This window comes from Astatotilapia calliptera, chromosome 3 (assembly GCF_900246225.1).
Source record: "Astatotilapia calliptera chromosome 3, fAstCal1.2, whole genome shotgun sequence".
Lineage (NCBI taxonomy): Eukaryota > Metazoa > Chordata > Actinopteri > Cichliformes > Cichlidae > Astatotilapia > Astatotilapia calliptera.
In genome coordinates this window covers 14,364,457-14,379,133 of record NC_039304.1, presented here as the reverse complement: position 1 = coordinate 14,379,133, position 14,677 = coordinate 14,364,457, and the positions used below count along the sequence as shown (strand labels likewise).

General features: G+C 41.6%; 1 protein-coding gene across 2 annotated transcripts in view; it reads right to left on the bottom strand.

The window, feature by feature from the left end:
- LOC113018657 (ATP-binding cassette sub-family A member 1) overlaps window positions 1-14,677 on the bottom strand; it is a 183,481-nt gene that overhangs the window by 16,695 nt on the left and 152,109 nt on the right. For both annotated transcript variants that reach the window (XM_026161949.1, XM_026161950.1), the window contains 6 exons: window positions 10,952-11,014; window positions 9,480-9,586; window positions 5,765-5,906; window positions 4,679-4,813; window positions 3,009-3,112; window positions 1,164-1,256 (listed from right to left, as the gene is read on the bottom strand). In XM_026161949.1, coding sequence (XP_026017734.1) covers window positions 1,164-1,256; window positions 3,009-3,112; window positions 4,679-4,813; window positions 5,765-5,906; window positions 9,480-9,586; window positions 10,952-11,014 — 644 coding nt within the window. The remainder of the gene's footprint in view (window positions 1-1,163; window positions 1,257-3,008; window positions 3,113-4,678; window positions 4,814-5,764; window positions 5,907-9,479; window positions 9,587-10,951; window positions 11,015-14,677) is intronic.

The following is a 14,677-nucleotide window of genomic DNA, read 5'->3' as shown; positions in this document are numbered from 1 at the left end:
AAGTGTTTATTTGAGAAATATCTCAGCTTAAAGCAGTCTGTCCATATTCTTCTGCTGTCTGATATCAAGCGGCAGAACTGCTGCTCAGTGAATATGTTCTCATTTTCAGACTCTGTAAACCCTAGAGATGGCTGTGTGGAAATATCCCACGAGATCAGCAGTTTATGAAACACTCAGGACCAACAACTCTCTTCAATCACCATTCTCCTCCATTCTCACGCTCAGGATAAACTTCAGCATCCCGTCTTAACCATGGCTGCATGCCTAAATGCATTAAGTTGCGAGCATGTGGTTGGCTAATTGGATATTTGTACGTGCAAATGAAAGGGTATACCTAAAGAAGTGGCTGATGAGTGCGTATATGGAGAAAATTTAAAAGAGAAAGACCACATCAAGGTATGAAATGAAGGCGATGAGAAGAGAAGGACGTCACCACATACCGGAACTCTACGGCTATGGGTCGTTTACAGCATTAACATGTGTTTATTTTTACCTGCTAAATAAAACATGATTAACTAAGCAAACATATTACAAATGAGTCATTTCACATTTATGATGGAATGAAAAACAATCACAGTAACAGTATTTCTGTCATATCTATAATCTGTCAGTCAAATCATCCATGACTTGGTGTTTTGTGTTTCGTCTTTTTTGGCAAAATTAAGATGCATGAAGACAGTGACAGAGTTTGTAGCCTTAACTATACAAACTGCAATCACACACTAATTTTTCAGATTATCATACATTATATGCATTACTGCTATCAACACTGAAGTTTTAGTATCATCAGTACGGTCAGCCCTGTCGACTAGCAGCACCCTGACGAACATGCTGCCTAACATTTGTAGCATCGCAGCACGAGAGCGAATGTTCATTTTTGTGGCTCTCCTCTTGAGCTCCTTCTTAATGAAACAATCCAGGTAGTATAAGCAAGGTTTCTCATTCTTCCTTAAAAACGTAAAGCTACTCCTATATTCTTTTTATTATCAATACACACCGTTTTGTGTTATTTATATACACAGTATAAATAACAGAGCTCCTCAGTGGGAGACAGCGATTTCTTTCATCTCAACTCAAGTTACTTCAAAGATTTCTGCGGTTTAATTCTTTCTCCTCTTCTCCGTCTTTGTTTTAGTGGCAAAAACCCCCAAAACATCCCTTACCTGCTCTTCAGATGCTGGATGCTCCCGAGGCACTTGAAGCGACCATTTACCATGATGGCCATGCGTGTGCACAACGCTTCACACTCCTCCATGCTATTGAAAGAAAGAGAGGAGACTCGTGAAGTAGCAAAAACAAATAATTGTAAAAAATGCCTTTGTCTATGTCTTTAACTTCTGAAACTCAGGTCAAGATCACATCAAATGTGAAAATCGATGAAAACTTTAGATTAGCCACGATTTTTTAAGGATCATCTTTAAATTCCACAACAATATACGAGGCGTTCAGGGTAACGAGCACCAAGTTTGGCTAAACATTTGATCATGACCATCATTGTTAGCACCCAAGTTTAAAAAAAAAAATTGAGAAACCATATTGAGTAATATCTCATATGAAAGGGCATGGAGAGAGCTGTACAACATCACAGTGATGACAGAGATTTTTTAAAAATTACTCACTTCATGAATCAGTCTTAAAATCTCAGGTTTTTAGCCAACTCTGCTCCAACCATATGGGTGAAGATGAGAAAATAATGATTCAAGGGCACAGGTCAAAGGTCAGGGTCACACAAATTGATTAAAAGCTTTAGTTTCTATTTGATCATCTCTAAACTTTAAAGCAATATAATAGTGATTGGAGGACATGAGCACTTTCTTTGTTTGAACTCTTTAAAATGCTATTTTTTAATGCAACATTATACGACTTCACAAAAAGTTTAATATACTACACTAGGTTTCCATTAACACTCCTGACATCAGCACAAATGATTCATGAAAACGATGCAGTTGTCATTATTGGGGATCTCCATATAACTTATGCTGACATCAGCTTAAAACATCAAAGTTTAAGTACAGCCCCTTCCTTTCAGAGGGGCGGCGCTCTCTGAGTGCTCTTGTTTTGGACCACGTGGACTCACACCTTCACTCACCCACTCATGTTGACTCCCAGTTCAAATTTGAGCATCTAAAGCGTACAGCAAATTCAGTAATCAGAGGGAGACGAAGGGCCCATCTGTAGTTCTCACCCTCTAATTTTTTATCTCGCTCGGCGTCGCGAGTGAGCACGAGTCATTTGTATCCGGGGCAGAACCTGCAATGCCTTTCTGAGGAATGACGCAATTAGGATTATGACTTTGTAAAAACCTGGCGAGCGCGCCACTTAACAAAACAAAACCACCTGGTCATGACATGGACGATTGGATGCAGCTCAGCCGGCGTGCCCGGGACGCCAAACGCCAAACGCTCCACGAAAGCAGCACGTGTAATAAGAATCATTCATTCCATAGGCGCTGCCTGCCAGCCTCACATACGACTCGGGTTTGGTAAACGGTCAAACAAACAGGCAGCAAATTGTTAAATGTTCCATATCGACTCGGGCCGTCACCGTCGTGGGTTTCCCGGAGAAATGTGGCTTTTAATTTTTCAACTCTGCTAAAAGAAAAGACAGAAAAAACCCGCCATATCTTAAATTGGTGGCCAGCGCTACAGAAGAAATAGTAAACTTAACTTTGCTCCGGGAAGCCTTGGATAATGAAAAGACTCCAGCACTGATATTGACAGTTTCTCTTTTCACAGAGGCGAAAAAAGAAGAAAAAAAAAAAGCGGCAGTCAGTCAATATGCCCCATGACTGCTTTATAGCAGCCAGTGTGTTTCTGGCAGCCAATATTAACTGCCACACAGGAAACAATACCTTTCAACTAAAGTGTGGCTCCAATCAATTATAATTACAATATTTATAGCTCGCTTTCATTGGTGGACTGTTTGGGTGCTGTGCTTTCCCTGGTGAAGAGTCAAAATATTTTGACTCCATCTTGGTGTGAATGCATCAAATAAATGCGATGTTGCACCTGTGTGACGTGAGAACGACTGAGCGTCCCTCTCTGATGACGCTCAGGATGCAGTCCCACAGGAAGCGTCGGGCTTTGGGGTCCATCCCGGTGGTCGGCTCATCCTGCAATGAACAAAAAGCTTTCAGTCAGTTCCACCCAGGCGCTTCTTTTAAGAATGAGCTGTCAGGCAGTGCACGCAAGCAGGTAAGCTGTGGATCGGTGTGATTTCAGAGAAGTGATGAAATGAAAAGGGGGGGAAAAAAACACATGGATTTTTAGGCTCTAGTATCACAAAGCTCTTTCCGATCGTCATCATCAAAACATCACGAGAGGGAATATTTTTGGAGCTGTGGTCCAATCTGTGCCGAAGGCCGCTGAATCTGCTCAGCGCAGCCGAGAGCTATATAAGCTCTGCACTACAAAGGCGAATTCTGACCAGACCCATGTTCACATGATGGGAACATAAACATGAAGCACACACCAGCACACACCAGCGCAGCACGGCGCACGCTCACACATCTCAGTCACTCGCTGCTTCTTTTTCCTCGGGGCTTGTCTGTCCATGCCTGATTAGACATCGACAGTACTCGGTCCACAGGCTGGCTTCGTTCCGCGCCTGGTTCTATCCTCGCTAGCAGAATCCCACAAATCCCACGGACATTTCCATCGCCGTGCCCAATGTGCCCCCGTGCAAACTCTATGTGGCGCTGCCTCAAGGCCGCCTGGGCTCATTGGGCTCGCGCGCAGTGGCGAAATTGACACGGGGAGCTGACAACACAGGGTCCCCCGCTGACTTGGAACGAAGGCTAGCCTGGCTCAAGGTTTAGCACAGTGCAGCTTGATAGCTTACAAATTGAGGCAGAAACGTCTGGAAAGATTACTCCTTTACATCTTTAATTTAACATGGATGGAGTCATTACTTAAATAAAATTATTATTAGCACCGTAATCCAATGAACTGCTGCAAATGAAACAAAGTAATGTGTTAATTACAGCTGACGGGCAGCAAATGAAACAGGAATAATGTTGAATAGTTGGAGACATTTTTGGGGGGAAGGAGGGCGAAAACAGGCATTAAAGTGTAGATTTTTACATCTTATTTTGCCATCAAAGCTCAGGAAATCACATCAGACCATGTGATACGCTGACTGGATTTGCGGAAGCTTTGCAAAAATCATAATGAAAGGTTTTTAATTAAGCAAGCCCGTGTGAAGCTCCAAGTGCTTAAGGCCGCTGACGTTTGTCCCTCATAATGCCACGGCACGACTTCCTAATACACATAAATTGAAAACAGGCGGCACGGCACATTCTGGGTCACTCCTCCATTATTCTTCCACGGGTGTGTTGGCTCTCGGTTTTAAGATCTGATGAAGAAGGACTTAATATGTGCAAACACAATTCTGTCTGCTCCACATTTTTCCAAAAGGACCGGTGCTTTTTCCCGGAAAATGAAATTGAATTAAAACACGACCACTGAGTGACCTCTGAGATGCACAGCCTGCTCATCCGCAATTAATCTACTTAAAAAATCCTTCAGTAAGGGTTTGCAAGTCTGATCAGTATCTTATTCTTTCTTCTTTTACTAGACGTTCTAACCTGTCGTATTCACGCTGCTGCATGTGTGTATTTAAAGAGAAAACAGCTTATGCTGTACACCACATACACAATATCAATAAAGCTGAATCTCACCAGAAAAATCACTGGAGGACAGCCGATCAGGGCTATCGCTGTAGAAAGTTTGCGCTTGTTCCCGCCGCTGTAGGTTCCTGCTGATTTGTTGGAATATTTGGCTAGCCCCAACTTCTGGACCCCCCACTCAGCCACCTATGGAGGAGAGAAAACAGAGCAGCCATTGTGGTGTTGAGAGGAGTGTTCACCTGAGCCCCATCACTGGACTCATGATAGCGTGATGGATGATATTTTGACTATTATATGTGAGCTGTGTGGTTTTTCAAGGACAGGGCGTGACAGCTGGTGTCACCGTGAGACTTTAATGGCAGGTCTGTGGAGGTACTTTACTGTTTTCAACAACATCTCATCAAACACAAGAAAGCAGGAGCGTGGCCAGAGCTGTGGATGTGCATGCTGCACTAAATGAAGGCTGCAGGACCACCAATGAATTCCTTTCATGCACGTGGATGCATTTGTTTATTGATTATGCAAATAAGGCACAGGGACTTTGTTTGGATGGAGACTTGCCATTGCAAAAAAAAAAAAAAGAAATTAAAAAAAAAAAAAGAATTTGCAGTGAGGAAATTTTTGCAGCGAAGTTAAGAGCTTTGTTAGCCGCACAGAACTGTCCCTTTGCACTGAAGCTAAGGCATCAAAGCCCTGGCACCAGGTCTGAGGCCTGTGGTCACCGGCAGCCTTTTCCTCTTTTGATCTGAGTGCTGGAGAAGCGGGCAGTGTGAGGAGTGCGGGGAGGCCGCCTAGGGCGGGCCACACCACTGGGCATTGTGAATAATGCAGAGCCATAACCCACAAGCTGCTCCTTTTCTTCTACTGGCCATTTTTCATTATGTATGGCTTCTCTCATAGAGGTTATCTATCACTTTGACATGTACTTCACTTTGCCCTACATGCATTTTAGATGCACTCTGTTCGGTGCAGCAAACAAACAAACAAACAAACATAATAATCTAAAACTAAAGAAATATAGTGATGCTGTTTCAATAGCTTTCTATCTAGTCTATACTTGGTACCAGCCAAGGTGCAGATGTGGTGATGCACACCATTAGCCAGGAGTGAAACAAAGGCTTCAATTAAGAAGATTACCATGGCGACCTCTCTTGCCGGTACCCCTCGTAGCCGGGCGTAAAATTCCACATGCTCTCGTCCAGTCAGCAGCTCATCGAGAGCATCAAACTGGGGGCAATAGCCCATGTTCTGGTGCACGGACCTCATCTCAGTTCGGATGCTGCGGAAGAAACACAAACGCTGGGTGACCTTCGTGTTTCTAATAAAATATCTGAAGACTGTATTACATGCAGTCTTCATGCAGCACAAAGACATGAAACACAAAGAGACGAAAGCTGTACAGCAAACAGCAACATAACTGAAGTAGACGTCAAGCTGGGTTTTAGAGGAGAAGATTCAAACTGGCGTAGAAAGTAAAGTTGTCAGATATTCACAATAACTTAAAAGAATTAGAGGAGCAGAGGTGAGCCAGTCAACCCTCAGTGAAATTCCTCCAGACTATCATAAAGCAGCAGACGGGTTCATTTCACATCCTGTATTTGCAGTCTTAAGTAAATGTCCCCAACACACATTCTCTGTTTTATCAAATACAAACACAAATACACAGAAAACATTTTCTTATATTAATACTTTCACCTTCAGCAGCAGCAACAAATGTTTTTCGCAGCATTTTTTTCTCTTATTTTCTTAGTAACATTCAACAAATGTTCACTTGAAATCTCTTTCACCTGCTGCTTGGAGTCCGCTAGAGCTCAACAAGGTCGTGTTGTGAACCGAAAACTCCATTAATCTAATTATATGTTGAGTTCTAGCTCTGAGTAAAAGTTCACAATTACAGTGAGCAATAGTCCTTTGATAATTAAAGCACCACTACAGTGCTACTATTTAAGTCTGTTAATGCTTCAGTGTTCTTTCATGTCATGAACATTAAAGCTTGCAGACCTCCAATCAGAAGCATCCATGAAACAGGCTTAAAACGTACCATCACACCGCATGAGTTCAAGTTTCTTCTTTTTGCAATAACATTTTCAAGAGTGACTGACTCGCTATGAGCTAAACAGCTGCTCCGAGCTAACCGCTGTTAGGCTCTGTCGGTGTCAGATTTATCCAAAGCGTCTGGCTGTATTTCATTTGTAAAAAGGATCTCTTGGCCCCAAGTTTAAAGACTCTTAATGCCCTGGTTTCTACTGTATTTCTTTTTTTCAATAGAGAAAATCATATTCACAAAAGTCATAACTAATTAATGATTTCACTTTTGCTTTTCTGTTTCATCTATCATGGATTTGGGACTGAATTTGAACATTATTTTCCATCACAAATAAGGCTGGGAATTTATGTGCAGCATCTGGCCACAAGAGGGGAAGTGCCATAAGCCAGAAAATGCTTTGGAAATACAAATACAATTCCTGAGAAAGTTGGAAAAACTGTCAAATGGAAAACTGAAAACAATTGTTTACAAATCTCATTAATCCATATCTTGTTTACAATAGAACCAGAGCATGCCCGTTCCCACTGTCCGACACGTCTCATAGTAACGGGAAAAGTACCTTTCCATGTCGTTATGAAGCGCTACGGGTTCTCAATTAAAATTAATAGAATGCACTCGCGGTGATAATCGACGCTTTGAACTGAGGCCCCAGTCCTCCATTCCAGCCCTCACCATAACCTTAACCCGATCACAGTGTAATCTAAAGCGATTCATGATGAGGACGTAAAGATTCATTCCATCTGGCTCTCATGCCATGCTCACATAACATACCGACAATTTGTCACACGTGTCTGTATGTTACGTGTTGCCATGAGAACGTGCTGCAGAAAGCATGTCAAATGTTATATTTTAAGAAAGATATTTGCTTATTTTAAAGTTAATGGCACCAACACATTTCTAGAACAGTTGCGGCTGTAAGACACATTGTAACACACTGACTATATCACCATGTACAGTACAGAATTGTTTTTAAATATCCCAAGAATTTGGAGAAATCTCTGTATGTAAGTGACAGGGTCAAAAATCTCCACTGGCTGCAGATGATCTTTGGACCTGCGGGCACTGCATTAAAAACAGGTATGATTCTGTTACGGAAATCACTGCACGTGCTCAAAAGCGCTTCCAGAAATCACTGTGTGCTGTCTCAGTTCACCGCGCGATCCACAAATGCAGGTTAAGGCTCTATAATGACATTACAGCCAAAGCTCACTGAATTGGTTGGAGACAAAGTTGAAAACTGTTCTCTCTGGAAAACATGGATGCTGTGTCTGCCAGACTAAAGAGGAGAGGCCCCATCCAGTCTGGCTTGCACATCTGGAAAAACACAGTCAGCGCTGTGTTTTATAAACAGGTCTTAGAGGAACGTATGCTCCCCTCCAGACAGCATCTTTTTCAAGGCCTTGCATATTATAGCAGAACAACCTTAAACCACATACTGCAACAACATGACTTTGGAGTAGAAGAGTCCAAGTGCAGAACTGGCCTGCAGTCAGGAGCTTTCACTTTATTTTCTCAGTTTAAACATTTGATATGTTTTCTATTTTGAATAGAATTTTGGCTTATGGGATTTCCAAATCATTGTATTCTGTTGTTATTTACATATTACGCATCATCTCAACAATTTTGGCACTGGGTTTGCACAGACTACACTGCTGTTAGCTTAGTATAGAGACTAAAACCTCTAAACTCTGGATGATCTTTGAAGACTGAGGATATCAACAAGAGGGGTTAATTAGCCCAAATACATACTTATAAATGTGATGATGTGCATTAGCGTCTCTGTGTTAACTGAGGTAATCCACTTCCTTCTTGGTCTTCATCAAATAATGGCAGCTAATGAGCCACCTGCTGCGGTTAGCATGCTAGCTTTTCCTGAACAGTAAAAGCATGCTAAATGCAGGCATTGCTATTTTCTGTGAGCCCACAGACGCAGACAAGAGGGACGACTGCCATGAGAGCATAAACTTCCATTTAAGAGAAGCTGCCTTTTCTCTTCTACTAATCGTTCTTGCCAATGCACAGAAAGCATAATGAGCTGAAAACAGAGTGGGTGTAATCACATCTGTTTTTCCTTTTCTTTTTAGTTTTCTTTTTAGATTTTTCTCTGATCTCCTTTGTACCTACATTAATCAACATAAACACTGCTGAGCAAAGCACTGCTCTCTTCGCCGCTTGTTTTTCGTTGAACACAAAGTCAATTGCAAGACGTGCGAATGAACAGCCGCGGCTCAACCGCACTCTGCCGTGCCGCCTTAAGAGATGCGCGCCAAGGCAACGGAACACGGTTGTTTGTTCCTAAAAATAAGGAAGAGCAAACTTTCTTTCTCTCAAGTGCTCGAATGTCAGGGTATTTTTTATTTTTTTTGTTTTTGGCATGTACAAAGATTTCTTACCACTGATATTGCAAGGCTGAGACAAAAAAAAAACAGAGCAGGGTGCAGGGTGAGGATATGAAAAGGAATGAAATATGTGTAAGCTGTACAAGAGGTAAGGAGGGGGAAAAGGCGAGAGCCGAGTCTTCAGCATTTCTGAGAATCTCAGAGTAAGGAGAGAAAACCAAAGCTGAAGGAGAGGCAGAGACAGCCAAATGTATAACAGATAGTGGAACTGCATAGCTGGGAAAAACAAAGACAGTGAGAGTGCCGGAGATGGAAAAATAGAAAGCGGTATTACAGAGAATGAATGTAGCTGTGGAACAGGATGTGAGCTATAAAAAAAATACAGCTCGATCCCCATCTGAGCAGCCTTCCTAGGTGGCTAATTATGATGAGGTACTTGGTGCACTAGTGGGAGTTAGGGCCTCACCTGTATCCATTTAGGAAGGCCTCTCCACTGGAGACTGGGATGTCTCCTGTCAGCATCTTGAACGTGGTGGTTTTTCCAGCTCCGTTGATTCCCAGCAAGCCGAAACACTGGCGGGGACAATGAGCGGGGGCGTCCGTTAGGGAAAACAGTGTTTTACGTTGTCATTGAAAAACAGGCAGGGGAAACCAGCCTGGGATGACATTTCCAGTTTATAGCATGCAGGTTTTTATAATAAATACCACTCATTAACACGTTTAATGAAGTTTACCTATAGACTGTGCAAATACTCGTCTGCTGCGTGTAACTGGGACTGCAGTTTATATTGCATGCTCGACTGCTTCGATGTTTAGCAAAATAACAAATTGATATATTCTGTGTGCAAACAAAACAACAAGACTGTAAATCAACACGGCAGGCGCACAGGAACAAATACTAAAAAAACTAAATAAAAAAACACTCCCAAAGCATTTCTTCCTCACTCTGTAAATTGCTACAACAAACACCACCCTCTCTCTCTCTGTTTTTTATTTCCTGATGCTGCTGATTTTACTTCCCTCTAGAGGGCATGTGGCAGGAAGTTGTCCCCGCAGAGCCCCGCGGTCATGTGACCCGCCTTAGGTGCTCTGGCTCGGACATAAATATTTGATTTCTGTCATTCATTGATCCCTGCTTGTTTGTGACCTGTGCTTGCAAATGCACAGAGAGCTAAGCTTGATGTAAATAATGCATGGAAATGCAGTGTGTGATCAGCAGAGCCCCGTGAATCACAATATTCCACTGGCATTTACATTGGGCTTTGAGTCAACATTGGAAGGGAGGATAGGATACTAGCGGAAAGCCCGCCGAGCACGAAAGCCTGTCAGCATTTGAGATTATGTTTAAATCAAGCTTCTAGTGCTACGCTGCGTGTGACAGTGAGTGTGTGTGTGTGTGATATCCCACATGATATAATGAGTTTTACACAGATAAGTTGTCCAGTTCCCTCCGTGGCGTTGGCCTGTTTGGTTTCCTCCTGCCAAGTGCACAGAACTCAACAATCACTGAGTCCACATGCTGCTGCTACACAACACCCATTTCTTTCCTGCTTGTATCTTTAGTAGAGACATGCTTAGCTGTAGTATGACTACACAAACAAGCCTGATAAGGAGATCACTGTTCCTACTAATGTCTTCTTTGAGAAGAGTGGAAGATATTTTGATTTGACTCTGAGAAAACACTGAGCCAAACACTCTCAAACTGTCAAGAAATACACTCGCACTGTCAGTGCAATCGCCCAACTCAATGCCCTCGTGCTCTCGTGAGTCAGTACTGTCGGACAATTCATGTCATTCATATTTTATTTTCTGCAGAAACTGATTTTTGCGAAGTAATCAAAAGTACGATTGTTAAAAAAAAGCCCCACAACACGGAGAAGTGCAAACAGACAATCTACTTGAGAAGGTGCTTGTGTGATACAGCAGCATCTGGCTCACCTCTGCGGCAGGAACGCCCACACATAGCCTGTCCACAGCGGGGGTGCTCTTCCGAGGGTATACCTGCAGGGAGCAGACAATAAAATGAATCAACCAACCAGCAAGAGGAAAGGAGAGAAAGAAGGCGAGAAGGTGGGAGGCAATGGGAGTGTGGGAAGCAGACAGTGAGAAAGATAGCAAAGAGGATGGCATGAGAAAATATGGAGCGATAGGCCAGAGCAGCAGGGAGGAAGTGAGATGGAAGAAGCAGGTGGAAAAAAGAGAGAGAGAGTGTGAGAGAACGCGAAGGAAACAAATTTTAACAAGAAGGGATAATTTGCAACATTTAGAGTGAGCCAGATGGGAAAAGCTATTAAAAAAAAAGTTAGACACTTGCGCAGAGGAGAGAGGGAGAGGACATAAAAATGAGTATTTGTGGCTGCAGTGACAGCATTCATGAGCAAATCTGTCTTGACTTTGAGTACCACTTTAGCAACCTCAATAACCATCAACACACTGTCACTAGATGACCAGCATTTTATTTTATGCATGGACAGCGCATTCGGCCACATTCACTGGCCTCGAAATACAGTGTGACGACCTTGGTGAAAAAGCACGCCATCTTTTCTGTTAAAGAAGTCTTAAACCCAGTTTAATAAGACCGCTCAACACAAATTGTCAATTAAATGGAAGATTAAACGACCTCATCATTTTTGGAGAACGGCTGCTTGCATCAAGGAGTTCTTGGGTTGAATCTTAATTGTGAAATTACATTTAGCTCATACAACAACATCCTCGATTGAAAAACAAAACTGATGTCAAGGTGTAAAAATCTGCAGTTCTTCAAATGGCCACTTGAGGCTTATTCCCCAAAAATGAAAACTTGAGAGCAAACTAATGATACAGATTTACAGCAGCTTTACAAAAGAAATACAGATAATTTGCTGGTTAGTAAAAACTGTAAGGCAGTTGTTCTCAAACTTTCAAAATCTGAAAAAAATTCCCAAACCACAAAATATATTTGAACTAATAATTCACATTAAAAAAATAATACAAATTAAATTTTTGCTAGATAAAGTCAGCAAATTAGCCTTCAGCAGACCCTTTTTGGTTGCTTTCTGTACCTAAAAACAATTTTGCTTAATTTGGTTTCTTTCTCTTTTTTTTCAAACAAATTGAGAACACATGGTTATATTATAACCAGAGGTCTATGAGTAAAGGTAAGGAATAATTAAGAGTGTGAAGAGATAGCGAAACGCTGAATAAGTAGTGAACACTGATATATTTTTACTGTTTAATTATTAAGACCTAAAAGTATATTTTCCTTTGGGGGTGGTTAGCTGAGTTACCAGTTAGAGTTACAGGCGGAGACCTTTTTTTCAGGTTCACTGGTTGTAGACAATAATGAACCTGTTGTTCAGTTTCTAAAGTGAGTATCAGTGTTGCCAACTCCTGATTAAGGAAAATCGCTATTGGCTGTCCTAAAAGTTGCAAGAAGTCGCTAATTTGCATAATTGGTCATGCTAATATAATTGTAACCTACGTTGTTGGAGAGAGAAATAACATCGTGGAAGAGACAAAGTGAGTAAAAAACGTCCTAAATGCATTTAGAATTTATTTAGAACTACAAATTAAATTTATTTTAGCAATTATTGTTCTTTTTAATGTCACAATTCCAACCTTGCTCCTTTATCCGGGCTTGGACCGGCAAAAGTGACCCGAAATAGGCACTCTGGTGGAGTTACTTTGTGTGTGTGTGTGTTTATAAGTAGTTTTAAACCTTGTGATCCACAAAACAGCATAACAGTAAAAGAAAAACTGACTGCGGTACAGTCAGTGCGAAAGCAGCGGCTTCGCTCATGCGCGATTCATTTGCAGTTTGGACGCACAGGTGTGAACGTCTTCTGCCCTGATAGCAGCTGGGGGAGGACTATCCTCCGCCCGTGAGCGCTTTGGAACAGGCGAGGTGCCCACGGCAGCACCCGCTGCTTGTTGAGAGTAAAAGTGATACCCGCTTTCACGTCAAAAAGTCGTCATAAATAAGTCTCCAATAACACCAGAAAAAGTCGCCAGATTTGTCGCTTTTTAGAAAAAAAGTCGCTAGGGGGGTCTGAAAACTCGCTAAATATAGCGACAAAGTCGCTGAGTTGGCAACACTGGTGAGTATGTCATTTAAGCCTGTTTGTGCTAGCCAAATTAGCTTCCCCTTTAGAAAACACTGACATGCTAACCAAGCTAGCCAGCGGTATCATTAAAACTCTCTTCTTGTCTAAATATGGTCCAGTCAAAAAAACAAACAAACAAGCAAACAAATAAGAGCAGAAAACATATTATATTAGAAATTGGCTTCAATGAGTAAAGAGATTATCTCTATACTTCTGTAGCTAAGAAATATTTAATAGTGTCGAGAGACAGTGGATAGAGAACTGCTACATTTTTAATGTTTAAATTATTAAGACCTAAAAGTATGGCTTGTTTTCAGCCACAGGTGGGAAGCATGTTTTTCAGGGTTTACTGGATCTAGACAAAAAGGAACTTGTTCTTCAATTTTTCAAGTGAGTACATTTGAATCGTGATCGTGGCTGAAGAGTTCGGAGTTCGCCTTGTAATTGGCTTGGACAGTCTCGGTCGTTCTGTCCTTGGGCAAGACACTTCACCCATTGCCTACTGGTGGTGGTCAGAGGGCCCGGTGGCGCCAGTGTCCGGCAGCCTCGCCTCTGTCAGTGCGCCCCAGGGTGGCTGAGGCTACAATGTAGCTTGCCATCACCAGTGTGTTAATGTGTGTGTGAATGGGTGGATGACTGGTTGTGTAAAGCGCTTTGGGGTCCTTAGGGACTAGTAAAAGCACTATACAAATACAGGCCATTTACCATTTACATTTCTAAGCCTGTTTATGCTAGCCAAAATTAGTGTCCCACTTAGTATAACACTGAATGGCTAACCAAGCTAGCCAGCAGAATCGTTAGCAACAGAAAAATGTCAAATGTGAGACATGAAGATAAACCAGTGGGTAAAGTGATAGATATGAACATCTTAGATAGGCTGTGATCTTACTTTAGTATTATTTTTTGGTGGCATACTTGCTGAAACTAACATATGGTTTAGATATAAGCTCTGGCAAGTTAAACCTCCTTTATGCTATGCTGAGGACTCCACCAATGCCTAAAGGTAATATATAGTGTTTTAGATATGCATTGTTCTATTATATTTGCCATATAATTGCTTTGTTTGTCTGTTAGCTTCACTAAACTAACATATTTTAGCTTTAATTGTAGGTGGAATATTTGATTATAATTGGGTAGGCAGAGGAGACTTTTTTTGGCGTTATCCTGCTTTAAGATATTGTTGTTGCTGTATGGGGAGGAAAAAAATAACCAGTATATTTAATATATATTTAATGTTTAACATCTCATCGCAATCAATGCCTGTCCAAACCAAGACAGACCATTTGATTGACCACACAAGTTCCAATCAGAACTAGAATCATATCTTCAACAAGAGTCAGCATCATGTCGAGGCTGTGTGGTTACACTTTCAATAAAAAGGTGGCTTCCCATAGATTTACTTTCATCTTTTTTCTGACAAATGCAAAATATAGAAACATCTACTTCAAATGAAAATGTTTTGTTAAATTCTAAACAAAAATCATGAACATCCAACAAAATTAAGCATTTATTTTGGTGCCCTTCTACTTTGAAGGCTACATATGGGTTGTGTATGCTTTCAATGTGACTTGGAATCAGTGTT